General features: G+C 35.7%; 1 protein-coding gene across 2 annotated transcripts in view; it reads left to right on the forward strand.

Annotated features, from left to right (window-relative positions):
• Positions 1-374: 374 nt before the first annotated feature.
• The window catches only part of LOC123552337 (glycoprotein-N-acetylgalactosamine 3-beta-galactosyltransferase 1-like), a 34,640-nt gene continuing 18,335 nt past the window's right edge, over positions 375-16,679 (forward strand). Inside the window, exons 1-3 of one of the 2 annotated variants that reach the window (XM_045341928.2) lie at positions 375-488; positions 14,644-14,730; positions 15,250-15,426. In XM_045341928.2, the coding sequence (XP_045197863.2) occupies positions 398-488; positions 14,644-14,730; positions 15,250-15,426 (355 nt within the window). In that variant the 5' untranslated portion in view covers positions 375-397. Of the gene's footprint in view, positions 489-13,966; positions 14,152-14,643; positions 14,731-15,249; positions 15,427-16,679 lie in introns of those variants that run through there. The other variant, XM_045341936.2, reaches the window with a different exon arrangement.

Genomic DNA, 16,679 nt, shown 5'->3' on the forward strand with positions numbered 1-16,679 from the left:
TGAATAGGTCGTTCTCAGATCTTCGTTTAGAAGATCAAGTACTTAAGTCAGATTGCCCGTCTCACTCTGATGTTCAAGTTTCAAATGACACGTGTTTTATTGGTAAATCAAGAGGTCAGCAGGAGAACAAGAATGATCAGCCAATGTTTCGAGTAAGAAAAAAGTCACTCTTGGTGTGATATAAAAGATTTTTTAATGGTTGCAATTCAAGTAAATCTAAATACCATTTAGCAATTTACGCAGTTTAAATTTGCGTTTGCCAATATTAAATGTTTACGTTAACTAGAAAAAAGTTACGTTTCACGTGAGAAAACTTGAAATATTTGCAATGTGTGGGTATATATATTTACCAAAAACCGGTCAAAATGCGGAAGCAGAAGTCATGCATTAAACATTGATGAAGATTTCAAAAACGATAACAATACAAAAAACTAGTATATCCTTAATATGTGAGTTTTGCCTCTGCAACGAAAGGATATTGGGATTAGGTAAGAGTTTTAATAATATTATAAATCGTTGCATCGAAGTAATTAACGGAAATATCTGCGAAATAGATATCAAACATTTTGAAATTATTAACGAACACTAATACGGGCCAAGTATCGTGCTATTGAAGCACAAACTTTCCAGGTTAAAGTTACATAGGACTCTATACGAAAAATGGTTATACTCCTCAAAATATTCGGGGCTGCTCCAGTTGCAATTTTAGACACTGTCATGATACATGCCAGTAAGCATGAGCGGTGTGATAAACTATGAATTTAAATGATTATCTTTGTAATATGTAGTACAAATGTGACAAACAAAATATATTAACGCAAAAGAACGCATCTTTTGCCATTTTTTCCCAACATTTTCAAGGGGAAGCCCCCAAAACCCAATACGCCGGGAGATGGAGACCCCCTCCCCCACCTCCACACACACGCAGCATCTCTGCTTGGTTCGTAGCTATCCTGCTCCTATCTGGCGTACAGTTCAAAATCTTCCAGGTACGCCCCTGTCTGACATATAATGTAAAAATGATTTTTCTGATGTTCTATAAAAGAAGTAGAAAGCCAATCTGACTAAAGTACATCTCCTATTACGCTACGCATAGGATCAGAGAACGACCTATTCATAGCCTCGTTCTGACGACCCTTTCGCTAGCCATTCAGAGCTTAACTTACAACATTTTGCAAATCTACCTGTAGTCTTGACTTTTGATATTTACTATTCTTATGTCATAATGTGTCAGATAGCCGGTTAGCTCAGTCGGTAGGCCATTTGCTTTGTAAGCGAGGGGTCTGTACTTGGTCCCCTGCTCTTCCTAGCTTACATAAATGACCTCCCACAAAACATCAGCTCCAAAGTCCGTCTGTTTGCAGATGACACGGCAATATATCTAACATTGTCGCCTGCAGACCAATCTGTCATTCTCCAAAATGACCTAAAACTTCTAGAAAAGTGGGAGTTGGAGTGGGATATGGAGTTCAACCCCTCCAAGTGTCAAGTGATCCACGCCACTAGAAGGAAACATCCTATCCCTACCCAGTATTACCTACATGGAGTCAAACTTGAATCGGTCAGCTCCGCTAAATACCTAGGCGTGGATATCTCAAATGACCTATCATGGGACAATCACATAAATAGGTCAACCAATAAAGCTAACCAAACCCCAGGGTTCTTACGAAGAAACATTAAGGTCAAATCCCAACCCATTAAGACCATTGCTTACCAGACTCAAGTCCGACCCCAGCTTGAATATGCCTCCGAGGTATGGTCGCCCCACACCCAAACCCAGTTAGACCAAATTGAAAGCGTCCAAAGGAGAGCCGCCCGTTGGATCAAGACTGACTACGGCCGTACTTCTAGTGTAACAGATATGCTACACTCCCTTAACCTTCGTCGACTGGATTTAAGGCGTATAGATTCTAGGGTATCACTCTTCTATAAGATTCATCATGATCTGGTTGCTATCCCAATCGTAGATTACCTTACCCCAATGACCCGATATGTCCGTTATGGCCATTCCCTAAGTTATAGGTTAATTACTGCAACCACTGACTGTTACAAGTTTTCTTATTTTCCGAGAACGGTGTGCCATTGGAACCAACGTCCCCCAAGTGTCGCCCACCTCCCTACCCTAGAACAGTTCAGTGCCGCAGTTTGCAGCCTTGAACATGTCTCGCCCTAGTTATCCTGCTAACTCAAGTTTTAACCTTTTATTTCACCAAAGTTATTTTTTTTAGTTTCTTCCACTCTAAATTTTTATCACTATATTCTTTCTCTTTATGATTTTGACGCGCAAAACGTCTACGTCCCCGCAAGGGGTTCAACGGTTATGGAAGTTAGATAGATAGTCCCTGGTTCGAGCCCTGGAATGACTGCACATTTTTCTTACTCTTTGACATTCGAACAAATCGTCTGATTGGTTAAAATAAAAATAGCAATACTGGAAATCCAAAATATACAGAAGACGTATGTGAATGGATCGTTCTCAGATCTTCGTTTAGAAGATCAAGTACTTAAGTCAGATTGAGTAGAAAGCCTACCTATCTTTCAACTACTTTTATTGTTTGGGCGTTATTCTAGGCCTTAAAACTGCGCTATAATAGGTATTCCTAACACTATATTGGACAAAGAGCACGTATCAGCTATGATTATAACTAGGACAGTCTGCAATAGCCATTTCCGTGTTGAATGCCCCATCGGCTATACAGCGATGCAGAGTATTATACTCAACTCTGACCCACAAGTACAATGCTCTGCATGACCATTTCTTGTTAGAGACATGATATTAGTATATAGACAGATTTGGAACCTAAGATAAAAATAAACTGTTTCCTTATTTGTCAGTTATCTTAAGGGAGACATCAGTTATTTTAATGAGACATTGTTTATAAACTAATAGATTAATCGTTACTTGCAAAGATATACATCTAAATCTATTTGGCATGGCTTCCTTTTTTGTCTGTATTATAATAAATTCATCTTATGTAACTATTTGCGTTCTTGGGATGTCTGCAGTAAATCACTGCACGTTAGAAACGTGTATAATTATAAACATAAACCTAGGGCTCTGTGGATGGGTTCAGTGGGAGAGGCACTCTAGTGGTAAAAGGTGTTGCCAGCTCAATACGTATAGGTCGTTGGTTCAAACCATACAAAAGTCAATTTCATACGATATATCAGTGCTATTTTCAAGAAAGCGGACACGGATAATTCTAAAACTTTGAATCTGAATAAAATAAAATTTAAATAACTTTATATCATTAAATATGGTACAAACTAGCATTATTAAATACAATAATACAGTACAACTGTACATTTAGTACATATCCCGTTTTCTTTTGTTATAAAAAAATATAAGGATCATGGTATACTTTGGCTTGAAAAAAGCATATAAAATTATGTTTTATATAATATGTTTGACAGGGATTTAAATAAGATGATGCAATGCAAGAAAACACAAAATAACCCCTTATTTAGCCTCTCTTTTGAATGTAAATATATTTGCCTAATAATTATATTCATGGGGAAATCTAACTATCCGTACCCCATGTACACAGTACAGTATTAGTACTGTCAAATCGATGTGAGAATGAAAATTGTACTGAACAGGAATGCAGACTATTATATGAATTACAGTATGTGATCTTCTTTTATGAAATACCCTCAATCTCGCCGACACGAAATGGCAGAAATCAGCCACCATACTTAATCAACCTCAGAATGTAACGAATGTTTAAATAATGATTTGATATCATTAAATACTACAATCAGTTTTGTTTACTTAAGTAATATGATATTCTTATGGGTGAGTTCTGTATAGGCCTATGTAGAAAAATAAGTTTATAGTTCTAATATGCAACATTCATATAAATTCACCCGAGGATAAAGAGATCATGATGAACTTTAAGGATGGTATGCCATCTTGTGGACAGGCATCCATACCTGATTTATTTTCTAGCAGCCGCATTTTAAGCCATCATAAGCAAACTTGGACACAGGCGTGCAAGAAACCTTTAAACATCTTTACTTTTTAAGGAAATCCTTTATTTAGACTGAATGAATATCGGTGCTCAAATGATTGGAAATGACTAATCTCCTCCACTCCCACGTTACACTCACCAACCCGCACCCCTCCATTACTTGTGTTTCTTGACATGTCTAAGCATCTCAACATACCCCTACCAAAATTAACCTACCGCCATTGTGTCTTTTGTTTCTTGACTCCACGCCCCCCCACCCCACCCCATCCCATCAACCCCCCCCCCACCCACCCCACCCCATCCCATCAACAACAGTAAACATAATAAGGCGAAACGATCAATCAGTTTCCAAATATTACCTTCTTGTAAAACAATGTGAAATGAAGAAACGGAATCGCAACATGTTAAACCTAATCGAAAAATAAACGAGGGAGTAGCATATGTCGAGCAGACACGTACTTAAATTTGTTAATTGTTATATTTATGGTTACATACTGAAGGTACGAAATTGATTATTTTTTAAATCAACGCACATATGGTTATATCCAGCTTTATAATGCCATTTTTATCAGAACCAGATTTTATTTCTGTACGTTCAATATTGACTTTCATATGGATCAATCCTTTCATACTTACTGTCTTAAGAACCATAATTGAGCCGCGCCATAAGAAAACCAACATAGTGCGTTTGCGACCAGCAGGGATCCAGACCAGCCTTCGCATCCGCGCAGTCTGGCCGGGATCCATGCTGTTCGCTTTCAAAGCCTATTGCAATTAGAGAAACCTTTAGCGAACAGCATGGATCCTGACCAGATTGTGTGGATGCGCAGGCTTGTCTGGATCCAGGCTGGTCGCACACGCACTATGTTGGTTTTATCATGGCGTGGCTCAATTATGTTCTGTTGATTAAGTGTTTGAATATACATGTTTATAATGTAGTTACATCATTGCATGGGCATTTTTCAATGTTCAAATGATTCCAGGGATCGCTAGAGCTAAAATAGGAAAATATTCAAACAAATTCTCATGAACGGCTGATAATTTCATCCGCACGTGCATTCATGTGCGTGCGTGTGTGTTTAATCTATTTACAGCTGCCACCAGTAACCTATATTGGCGACAGAAGACTGTTAGTAATTTTGTATAGATAGTGCAAGGTATAGAAAACGTCTCTATTCAAGAAACTTCCCGATTCTTAATCTTGCCGGGTGTAAAGCACACATACACGCGAACTCACGTCCCTTGGTTTCCTAGTCCGGCAGTGCCACCACTTACCACTGCGTCCACACGTTCACCCGGCCAGGTCCATACAAATAAATCATGTTCCTATGGTTCCGCCCAATTGCATACTGTATCATGAAACTCCTGATGGGCTTTCAATAAAGGCGTATCTAGGATCTATATTGGTACTTGGCCCCCATATTTGTCGTTATCACTGCGAAAGAAAAACGTGTGCTTTTGTTTAATAAACATTTAAGATGCAGAAATGTATCTTTTAAAGATACTGTTAGCGGCAAGTTTTATTCACACATATTGCGAAAATTCCCATACATATATTCATGCTCTGTGTGGCATTTTATTAGTCTCAGATTAGATGGCAAACATGACGTCTTAAAGGCCTAGATCTTGGCAGTGAGCCAAGGGATTTCTATCATGTCTCCAATAAAGACGGCATTAAACCCCTTCCCCCCGTCCCCACCACCACCGCATTGAATGTACACTATTTAACCAACCCTAACCTTTAGTCAGTATATTGTACACTCAATACGTGCGTACATCCAATAGGAGCGATTTAATATCGGCGGTTCCAATAAACAAGTGTCTTCGTTTTTTTTGTTTTTTAAATCAGTCTACCTTATAACTGTATAAATAAGAATAAGAAACAGTTCTTTTTTTATCAAACTTATATTTATGTTTTGAATGCAGTTGTTCTTGGCCGTTACTTTTTTTAATTTACAAATATTATTTGTAAACTTCTTTAAGCCTTGTAGGCCCTCGGTATTTGTAAGGGGGTAATTTAACCTGTCGAATTTATCCATATTTCTCAAGATATTTTTAGAATTTTTATCTATTTGTGGCATTTTTATTGAAGGAAAATTCTTGTTATTCATAATAAGATGATAAGAAACTTATCTTAGGAAGAAAATCAAGTGTTGTTTTTTTTTCAAGTTGTATCTGGAGATGTACACGAATTCAAATGAATACTGTAAACCGGGACATTTGTCTAAGATTGAAAACCAAATGTACATTTTAATGTTATAAAATAAAGCAGGAAAAATGTACACTTTATACAACTTTTTATTGAACCTGAAAATTCAGTATAGAAGAAACACAATGGTTTGATTTTATCCTGTCATGTAACATTCCAGTTATCACACGTATAAGAGAAAAATCACAAAAACACATATAGTAGTGGATATAGGCATTTAGGCGAAGATGAACATCTTTTTATCCTTCATTTCTTGAAGCTAAAAGTATGAAACCGAGGCTTTCCTTTCTCATCCTTACGAGTGCTCTGGTCAACTACTACACATTAAAGTAATGAAAATAAGTTTCTCCCTAAATCAATATTTTTTGAGGGGTAAATGTCACATCGACGTAATAATAGGTCATATGGCGATTTTCAAGCTTTTGATGGTGGAAGAAGACCCTTGGTGCCGCTCTGTGCATTATTTCAGGCATGAGAGGGCTCATGGGTAAAACCACCAACCTTCCGTAAGCCAGCTGGATGATTTCCTCACATGACAGAGGTCTAAATCCCAAGCGAGGCTTCGAACTCTCAGCGGTGAGGGGGAAATGAATCAAAGCCTTCTGACAATGAGGCCCAACCCGTGAATTTAAATCAGGCCGATTATTAATAAAAAGGAAACAAGTGTGCATGACATAACCTAGTGTAAAGTGCCTATCTCTGGTTAAGAACCAACATGTTGCACGTTTGTGTGGCTATTGTTAGATTGTTCTGCACCACTAATGCGTTGAAAGGAAAAGCTGTTTTCACCAGCATCTAGCCTCAGGGCTAAAATTCTATTTTATCAACCCAAGTATGGTGTCTTTTCAAGCTGTCACTTTTCTATTCATTTTTATATTTCAAGAAAATCTGGATTAACTTACACAGATGATGCGTCATGTCTTGTCATTAAGCATCATGTGGGCAACACTACGAAGAAATTACGCGCATACGGAGTTAATTAAATTGTAAAGATATGAAAAGTTCATTTACCTGATACATAGAACATGTGTAGCAGTAACATTGGGCTGTTCGTGATATAATAATTGAAAGGAAGAATATACTAGAATATGATTCTTGGTAAGTATCTGCAAAATAAGGTGACAGGGGAGTGCAATTGCGAATTCCACATTGACTTGTGGGTACCAGTGTTGAAATATCCATAGAAATCTCGATTTTGCTTATTTTTCTTTGAAACTACTATGGATCATTGCAGATACTATAGACTACATAAAGACGCCTCTCCGGTCCTATGAACCTGTCGTTTTCCACGCCAGATATAGTAAAAATCGGCCAAGGCATCCAAATTTTATAGACCAAAAATAGCCTAACCGGGCAGCCATTCATTCATTTCTATTTTTAAATCCAATTTCGTAGCATATATCTATAGTTCGAACACAGATGCATACCAGAGTGGTGTGGAATGTGTCTGCCTACCACCACTTTATTTTCCTGATTTTCACTTGAAAAAAAGTAGATGGATGACAGCCGCGCGTCTGATCGACTTTTTGTTCTGATATTTATGTTTTAGCCTCAACTGGAAGTACGCAGCTAGGGATTTTAAAACACCCGCCTTGTAGAATCATTAACCGTTCCACATTCCCCAGATATATTAAAGAATTAATAATGATAAATAACCAGTAAGATAGATATGCCTTTATATCTACTCTGTCTTGTTTATACAGAAAATCGACAGGGGCCAAAACTACGAAGCCGCTCCCCTGCCACCTAATGATTGAACCAAACACTTTGAAATATAAAAGAAATATAATTTGAAATGGCATTTTAGAGAACTTCAAAGACAGTAAGTCACATCTCGGAAACGGATAATATTCCAGAGTACATGGAAATTTTGACACGATTCTAGAAATACTGAGTTATTTTTTCTTATGGGCAATATCTCCACTCGGTTAGATTGCCCGTCACAAATATAAAACAATCTGAATTATTTTGTTTTGACTAATAGAACTGATGTATGGGCTTATTCAAATGATGTTGTGGGTTGTACTAGTAAAACTATTCTATATGCATAATATAGAGCTACACTAAATATGAATGCGGAAATGGCTTTGTTTAAGACTTACTCGGCTGCAACTTTTTTTTTTAATTATCTCAGTTCTTAAAATAAAACAAAATAAATGCGTAGAAAATGTATGTTTAAAAGTCATCTTTCTATAATGTTTGTAGTGAAAAGATAACCATATGGACCCTGTCGGGTGCAAGCGATATATAAAATTTATAGACTAGTATATGATATCCTCAGTTTACACATGTTTTTTTAATTAAAAATTAAGACACAAAAATTGATAAATTATATACGGAAGAGCACCAGTGCCAGGTGTATGTTATAAAAACAACTTTCGTAAATTAAATATTTTTCTGATAGAGAGATCGCCCTTTAGACTAGCTCCTAGACTATGCTATATCGTTTTTTACATTTTTATGATTAAATGTAGTGAACTGAGCCAGTCTATATTCTATCTCCAATATCATAGTCTAGTACAATCCGAAAATTCACAAACCTGATTTTAGGTTTGTTATCAATCAATGTCAAGAACTGACCACAGCCTAACTGATAGAGGTCAGTGGTTTACTGCCACATGTTTATGTAACTCATTGATACCATCTGGTAGCAGGGATTTACAACTGCAGGGGTGAGCTGAGTTGAAATTTTATAAGAAATGAATTTCATTTCTCTGTACTTGGTACTTGAAGTTAGATTGGAAAATCTGAAAGATACACATTTCCTATGGCTTGTCATAAAATGGACATATGGAATTAAACTGTAATTGAACAATAAAGGAGTAGAACAGATGCTCCCATCCCCGAACTGCTAGCAGAAAAGTTAGCATTTGCGATATTTGTATGTTAAAAGACGGAATGCACATATAATATAGTGGTATCACCACTTGGTGCATAAATAAATATCCAGGTTCAGGGCTAAATAAATGCATAGTAAAGTGTTGTATTTGAAGGACAGTGAAACACAAGTACAGACACATAAATCTGCAATCTTGCTCTGAGAATATTCGGACAGAATGCTTTCATTTCTTCTTATCCTGTATTCTGTTAGTTAGAAGGTATGTGGCTTTTCTGAATCTAATGCAGGTGTCTCATTAATTAGAGGAGTTTTTAGCTTTAAAAATCTGTATGTAAATACATGAAAGCACATTTGTACATCAAAATTGGTATTTCTGCAGACGATAGAAAAGTCTCAAAGTTAGAAATACATTTAAGCTTATAATTATTGTAAGTTTCTTATATGTGCAAATTTCGCACGTTGCTATATTCTTTCGTTAACTCCAAAATTTGGAGTCCAAATAGTTATGTACTTCTTTACAAATCAAGAAAGTCCCAGGCTTGTATAATCTTTGGTAAAGATTAGCAATGATAAATGTTTTTAAAATCAAAAGTTAATTGATACATGAAAAATATAATGTTAAATAAAGACATTTGGTTTCAAAATGTTTATGGTGTTGAAAAGGTAACTCTGCATACTAACATTCAATTAAATATCTCTTATAAGATTAATAATGTGCATTTGTTCAATTAATCGCCAGTCTTTTTGCTATTTAGTTGATAAAAGTACAGTTTCATGGAAGTCTTGTTCAACTTACCAGATACTTCATTTTAACTTCAAAAATGCTTAATACTCTAAATACAAGTTAGCATTTTAGAATTAGGAAGTTATCTTTATACCTCCGCCCTTTCATTTGAAAAATGCCACATGCCAGATGCAAAATATTTAATGCTAAATGCTAAAACATTGAGTCATAATTGTCAAATGCGATGGCAAAACAGTACTATGGAAGGACTTTGCGCCATGCTAATTGCCAAATGCTAAATGACAAATAATTTACTAAGATAATAGCATTTAGCATTAAATAATTGGTATTTAGCATTAAGTTATTGGCATTTAGCATTAAAACTGACATCCGGCAATTAGCATGGCGCACCGGCCCTCCATACAATGCTGAATGATTACATGTATTGTACGGTGTTGGCATGACATGGTAGAATAAGCAAGTGCTTCAGATCAGACTCAAAAGACATGATTCTTATTTCATAAAATCAGTGGACAATTAGCATTATCTTTCAGCAATAAACATTAGGTATTTGAATTTTTTGCATTTATTATGAAAGAGAGAATATCATATTTGATAGCTATTAGCATTAGATATTTGGCAAGTAGAATGGTGCACCAGCCTTCCATATATGCATCAACCTTCAGTAGTTTTGTTATTTATCAATCTTTATTAAGAAAATTAATATCTTTTTTTCTTTTGTTTGGTGCTGCAGTGACTGCAGTACGGTGTTTGGTCACTGAATAGAAATCATTTTTACTGACACTTGTGTTTCTTTCAATTTTGGTACAGGTTACTCATAATTTTGTCTATACATATGAGTTTAGACTGCTTAGTACAAAAATGTCTGTGAAAATTCCTACACAAATTATTAACTGGCTTTTCGGTGGGACAACAAATCTCGGTTTTATAAACACCTTAATTTTGAAGAGTTTTATATGGTAGCAATCGTAATCTCATTTTTGCCACATATTACACAAAGCTGTTTCTTTATCGTTTGAAAAAAAGCTTGAACTCAACATATTTTAAAATGCTTTTGATAATGACATGCTGTAAGAAACTTTTAAAATCCATTTCTCAGTTTCAGAAATATACTGGTTATAATAATCCGTAAAATAAACATATAATTGTAAATAAATATATTTGCAAGAGGACCCATCAAGATTTCAAAGAAGCAAAATGGTTTATTCTAGATGAGAATGGTTCTTCAGTTATCACCATTAAAAATCAGTTAGGTAAACAGATTTATGATCGGCAGCATATAACTTGACCACTGGCATGATGTACCAAATGATCCACGGGTAATCTAATAGCCATAGGTGCCAATCATCCCTCTGAGAGCATTTCGGATTGTACTAGACTGATAATTTCAATATCATTCCTCTGTGAAAATCTTTAAAATAGACTGGCTTTTGTCTCTATGAAATTAAATTCATCAAAAAAGGAAAAAATGTAGAAATATATTATTATCAGTCTAGTGGCTAGTCTAATCGCCCTTGTATCAGTAAACAGTTGAGTGGCCGATGTTTTGTGTTGTCAACGACGCGTATCCATGGGGTGTGTCCACTACAGGTATCAAATAGGCCAGCCTCTGTGTTTATAATATCATATATATGTTGTATTTACTTTCATGGGCGGAGGACGAGAGACGCACTAACATTGAGAGGGAAGGGGTGGGGCAACATGTGCCTGGCACTAACGTTTTACCACAAACTCAATATTTCAGCGGTAAAATTAAGTTAATAATACTGAATTAGATTCCATTGCAAAAGGAAAGAATGGATTTGTTCGGTTGTCAAAAATATCTTGAGAAATATAAATAAATTCGGCAGGTTAAATTACCTTCTCACCACTTCGCCCTAACTAATACCTCCTACACCAATGGTCTGTGTTAAGATTCAGAAAACAAAACCTCAATATACTTACAGACAAAGTGAATCGAAGAGATAAAAGGATCTCTCCTTTCTTACACAGAATATCAAACAATAAAAAAGTATACAACGCCGAGGACTGACAAGGCTTAAAGTTTACAAATAATATAGTGCGGGTAAATTAAAAAAAAAGAGAGTAACGACCGAGGAAAACTGCATTCACAAAATAAAGTTATAGGTTTCAAACAAATAATAAAAGTATGAAAATATATTTTTCTTTAATTCAGCTAACATGTTGTTCTTAACCGTACACAATGCCTGGCATTGAACTGAAAAGCAAAACATTTGGTTTTGACAGATGTACTTTTTGTGACAAAAGGAACTGTAGTATGGGATGTGTTTGAGACACAATTTTATCATAATAGTATGTAGTGGTGAACTGAAACAAAAACAGTTTGTAAACCTACTATCTGTAAGAAAACCAAGAAAAGTAACGGGTTTTACAATAAAAAAGGTTAAAATCAAGCAAAAAAAAAAAAAAAAAATGAAAAAAAAGATGTGAACTTGCGTCATCAGAGAATGAATATACATCATATTCTGAATTCAAACATTGGGGTAGTATAAGACTATTTCAACTACATCATATTGGGAAAACCAATATGCATTTGCGACCAGCAGGGATCCAGACCAGTCAGCGCATCCGCGCAGTCTGGTCAGGATCCATACTGTTTGCTAACGGTTTCTGTAATTGCAATAGACTTTGAAAGCGAAAAGCATGGATCCTGACCAGACTGTGGATGCGCAAGCTGGTCTGGATCCATGCTGGTCGCAAATGCATTATGTTGGTTTTCTCATGGCGCGGCCCAATTAAACTATGTCGATCATATAACAGCTCCGTGTTAAAATTAACCTACATGTAGCAATTTGTCTCAGACTTTGCTCATATACATATTACGCTTCATTGATTTGATAATTACAACACACGCATATAGATATCTTTCGTAAACGTACCCAGCTTTTCGTTCGTATATGCTTAACGCTCCTTTTATGAAATAAAACATTATATGAGCCGCACCATGAGAAAATCAACATAGTGGGTTTGCGACAAGCATGGATCCAGACCAGCCTGCGCACCCACGCAGTCTGATCAGGATCCATGTTGTTCGCTTTTAAAGCCTACTGTAATTAGAGAAACCATTAGCGAACAGCATGGATCCTGCGCAGGCTGGTCTGGATCCATGCTGGTCGCAAAGTCACTATGTTGGTTAGACCCAATGTTGCATACCTGACATTATTCCAGACGTACGTACTGTGTAATAAGTTTAGTTGTAATAAGTTTGGTGTTGATTATCAAAAGAGGAATGGACATAGCCATGCCTACATTAAGATGACAGAGCCTTGTATCATTAAGGAGTTGCAGAGTGAGTTGCAAACTTAATATAGAAACAACGACATAGAAACAACACGATACACAACATACAACACTCCTTCACAAATACTTATACAGAAGTAGTAGTATAAACCTTACATATAAATAAAAGTAACACAATAATGTGGGTTTAAAAATTAGCATTAAATTTTACAAAGCAGTATCCGGAATTTCGGTTGGAATAAAAGGCCTATGCCCCCTATCTATGAAATATAAATGTTGCAAATAACAATGCCTACAATATAATAAATCAATATCTTAAATAAAATAAAAAAATAAAATAAAATTATTACACACGAAAAAGGTAACCTTCTTTCTTGAGCATTCATCGAATTGAAAACGAAAGGAACTTTCCTCCTAATGTCAGACATAAATTGCTTTCTTTTCTGCTCTTTGATTTCTGTGCTGCTTCTTTTTTTTTCTACTGAAACTTATTTTTCTCGTTTGTGTTGTTAAATATGGTGCCATTATTTTAGGCCAGATCAGACATTAAAAATAAAAAATTGAAATTTTGCAAATCGCATTTACGACATACACTGGACTGCACTCACAAAAAGTCATCAAAAACACTCCGCGCCTGTGGGCGCGGAGAATGACAAACTTGGTGGAAATGAACATGTTGAAAAATATCACCCAAACTGTGGGGGAGTAGTTTTAATGAATTAATGAGATATTCGAGATGGCCGGTATGCAATCACGGTATTATACCATTAGATTTGTGCAGTCAGAAATGGCCGCCCAGTCTACTCAGGATCCATGCTGCTTGCTTTCAAACCCTCTTGCAATTAGAGAAACCGTTAGCGAACAGCATGAATCCTGGCCAGACTGCGCGGAAGCGCAGGCTGGTCTGGATCCATGCTGGTCGCAAATGCAATATGTTGGTTTTCTCATGGTGCAGCTCATTAATTTTTATAAAGATGTATACTGTTGAGTAAGAATGTATACCAGATGTTGTCTTTTATTTATCTAAAATTTTCGTTTCCATTGAAATCTATATTTGACACGTTGCTATATCACAATACTTAAGAAAAACATTAACAAAATCAAGTAAATACGGATATTGGAAAAGGTAAGCACAGTTTTTGCTGTTTTTAAAATATATCTTGGAAATTAAGGGCACCAGTCTTAATCTAACAGAAAGATCAAATTACATTGTTACTTCATAATTTCGTTTAGGTGCATGAAACTGCTGTCACGGTTATTAATAACTTAATGGTATTGCATATGCTGTATGTTGTTTATCTCCTACAGTATTCTAACATTTTCATTGGTTAAAAGATAGTCACGTGGTGACCCCCAATATTGCTGTGGAGGGTCGGTAGATTTTCATTACGGGTTAGGCTAAAATAAGTTGTCGATAAAACAAATCAACCATTGGGTTAGTTAAACTGTTGGATCAGTATAATAATTATAGGCACTCAGCGAACGCTTCACCCCCACGCTTATCATCCTAACCCCACATTTTCCCGTAAATAGTCACTAAAATTATGTAGTTAATTGTTTAATACGTACGTTAAGACAGTTCGAGAGGAACATTTATTTTAGTTCTTTATATTTTCAGTTCCGATGTGGCGGCCGACCATCGAGTTTGTATTTGGGCTTTCCCTCGGGTTTATTTACGCATATCTAAATGCTTACTTATTATCAGGTAAGATTACAGACATACAGGGAGTCAGAAGTTGGACAGTATTCATTGCAAAATAGACAAACAAACAGACAGAAATAGGGGAGATAACATATAGTGCCTGGCATAATTTGAACCATATTAAGATAAACAATAAATTGATATGGAACAAATTCCAGAATCGAGCAATCTGTCTGTAAGCCTTGATTATGAATTTTCTTCTGTAGCTTTTGATCAACTTATTTAAATTTACAATACATGTATTTGATGCCAACTAGTTCTGAACGCAAGTGAAAATTTATATGTATTTTCGAAACGGCCCACACACTTATATAATGAAAAGAATAGGTTCAAGATTTAATTTTGCAAACAAACACGGAAAATAAGAAAACCTATGGCTTGATAAAGACTCGCTGATTTCTCAACTCGAAGGAAACAGAGCGATTCATATAACCTTGGAAGCTTCCTTCGCAAATGAAAAAAAAAAACAAAAACATGAACAAAAAAAAAAAAAAACATATTTACAATATGTCTATTTTGTAGATACTACGATCAGTCGTCGATCCACAAGATGCATCTGTCCTCAACCAGACGAACTGGCCCATAAAGCATTTACCTTGAGAGAAGGTGAAAGAAATCTCCACACACAAATCGGAGCTGAACAAACCAGGCTGCAAGAAGAACGGAGCCACTTTTTAACCACTACAACTACCAACATCGGTAAGCATATAGTTTTGAATCATAGCTAAAACATGGAAAACTCTCTTACTTATGACAGACTGGCTAAAACCTGTAAAATGGCGAATCATGTTAAGGTCTCATAACGCAATTGTTTAAATGTGGCTGCCACAAAAATATATTGATTTCTTGTTAAATATTATTTCTCATTATTGCTTTCTCTAATATCTGTCAATGGTTTGAATACTGATGAAAATAGAAGAAAGTTTAATTGAACCTATTGTTTTTGTTACCTCCTTTTATTGGCTCTATCTGTTACAGTTCATGTGCAGTATTAGAAGTAGCGCTTTTCCTAACCAGTGTAGTTATACATAATATCAATTTAGACAGATTTTTTCATATGTTTTAACGTAAAATATAAAGCCTTATGATACCTTAAATGTCAACCTTAGGGTAAAATCCACGGCCTACTTTTTATATTTATATTTTCTTTGAACGACTAAGCATGTAATAACTTCAGTCGTTTGGCCATTTTCTTTTTTATAATCAAGCACAAATGAACTAATCAATTTACACGTGTTTGAGTTAGAACTTTAACATTCTGAAATAACACATGTCGCATATTATCATTGACATATCTTGTTTAATGTTGAAAATTCATTTTCACTTGGGTATGCGTGTTGTCTTTGATTCATTGTAATACTTTAATCGATGACAGAAAGATATGCAACATTTGTTTGTAATTCGCAATTGCATCGCACCAAGGCGAAATGTTTTTATCTTTTAACTGCATTAAAGCAAAAAGTGACGTGTTTATGAAGTGAAAAAATATAATCACATCAAATTAGTAAAAAGTACTTTTATTTAAGATCCAACACTTTTTTCATTAGTCAACGCGGTACTGAACCCCAATCACAACGTTTAATGCACATTTAGCAAAAAGGCATTCGCGTGATTTTCCGACTGAATTACCACGGTTCTGAATTTAGTTCCGCGGAAGTTGAACCACAAGTGTATTATACCGATTGGCTAAATATCCAAGCATCCGATGGACGAACTGTGATAAATTAAACGATAAACCACAAGAATGCAATGTATATTTTCATTCGAAAATTTTCACTAAAATAGTACGAAAAAAAAATTATGCTAACATATCTACTCATATATCCGAGTAGTAATTTACTGGACGTCATGCGGTATTCATAACTGACGTCATAATGTCCTCTCACCGGTCCGCCCGTTAACCGTTGTTTATTGCAGATTTTATAGCTGTTGTTTTCCTTTTAACCGGCAAA

The sequence above is a fragment of the Mercenaria mercenaria genome, chromosome 15, assembly GCF_021730395.1.
Source record: "Mercenaria mercenaria strain notata chromosome 15, MADL_Memer_1, whole genome shotgun sequence".
Taxonomy (NCBI): domain Eukaryota; kingdom Metazoa; phylum Mollusca; class Bivalvia; order Venerida; family Veneridae; genus Mercenaria; species Mercenaria mercenaria.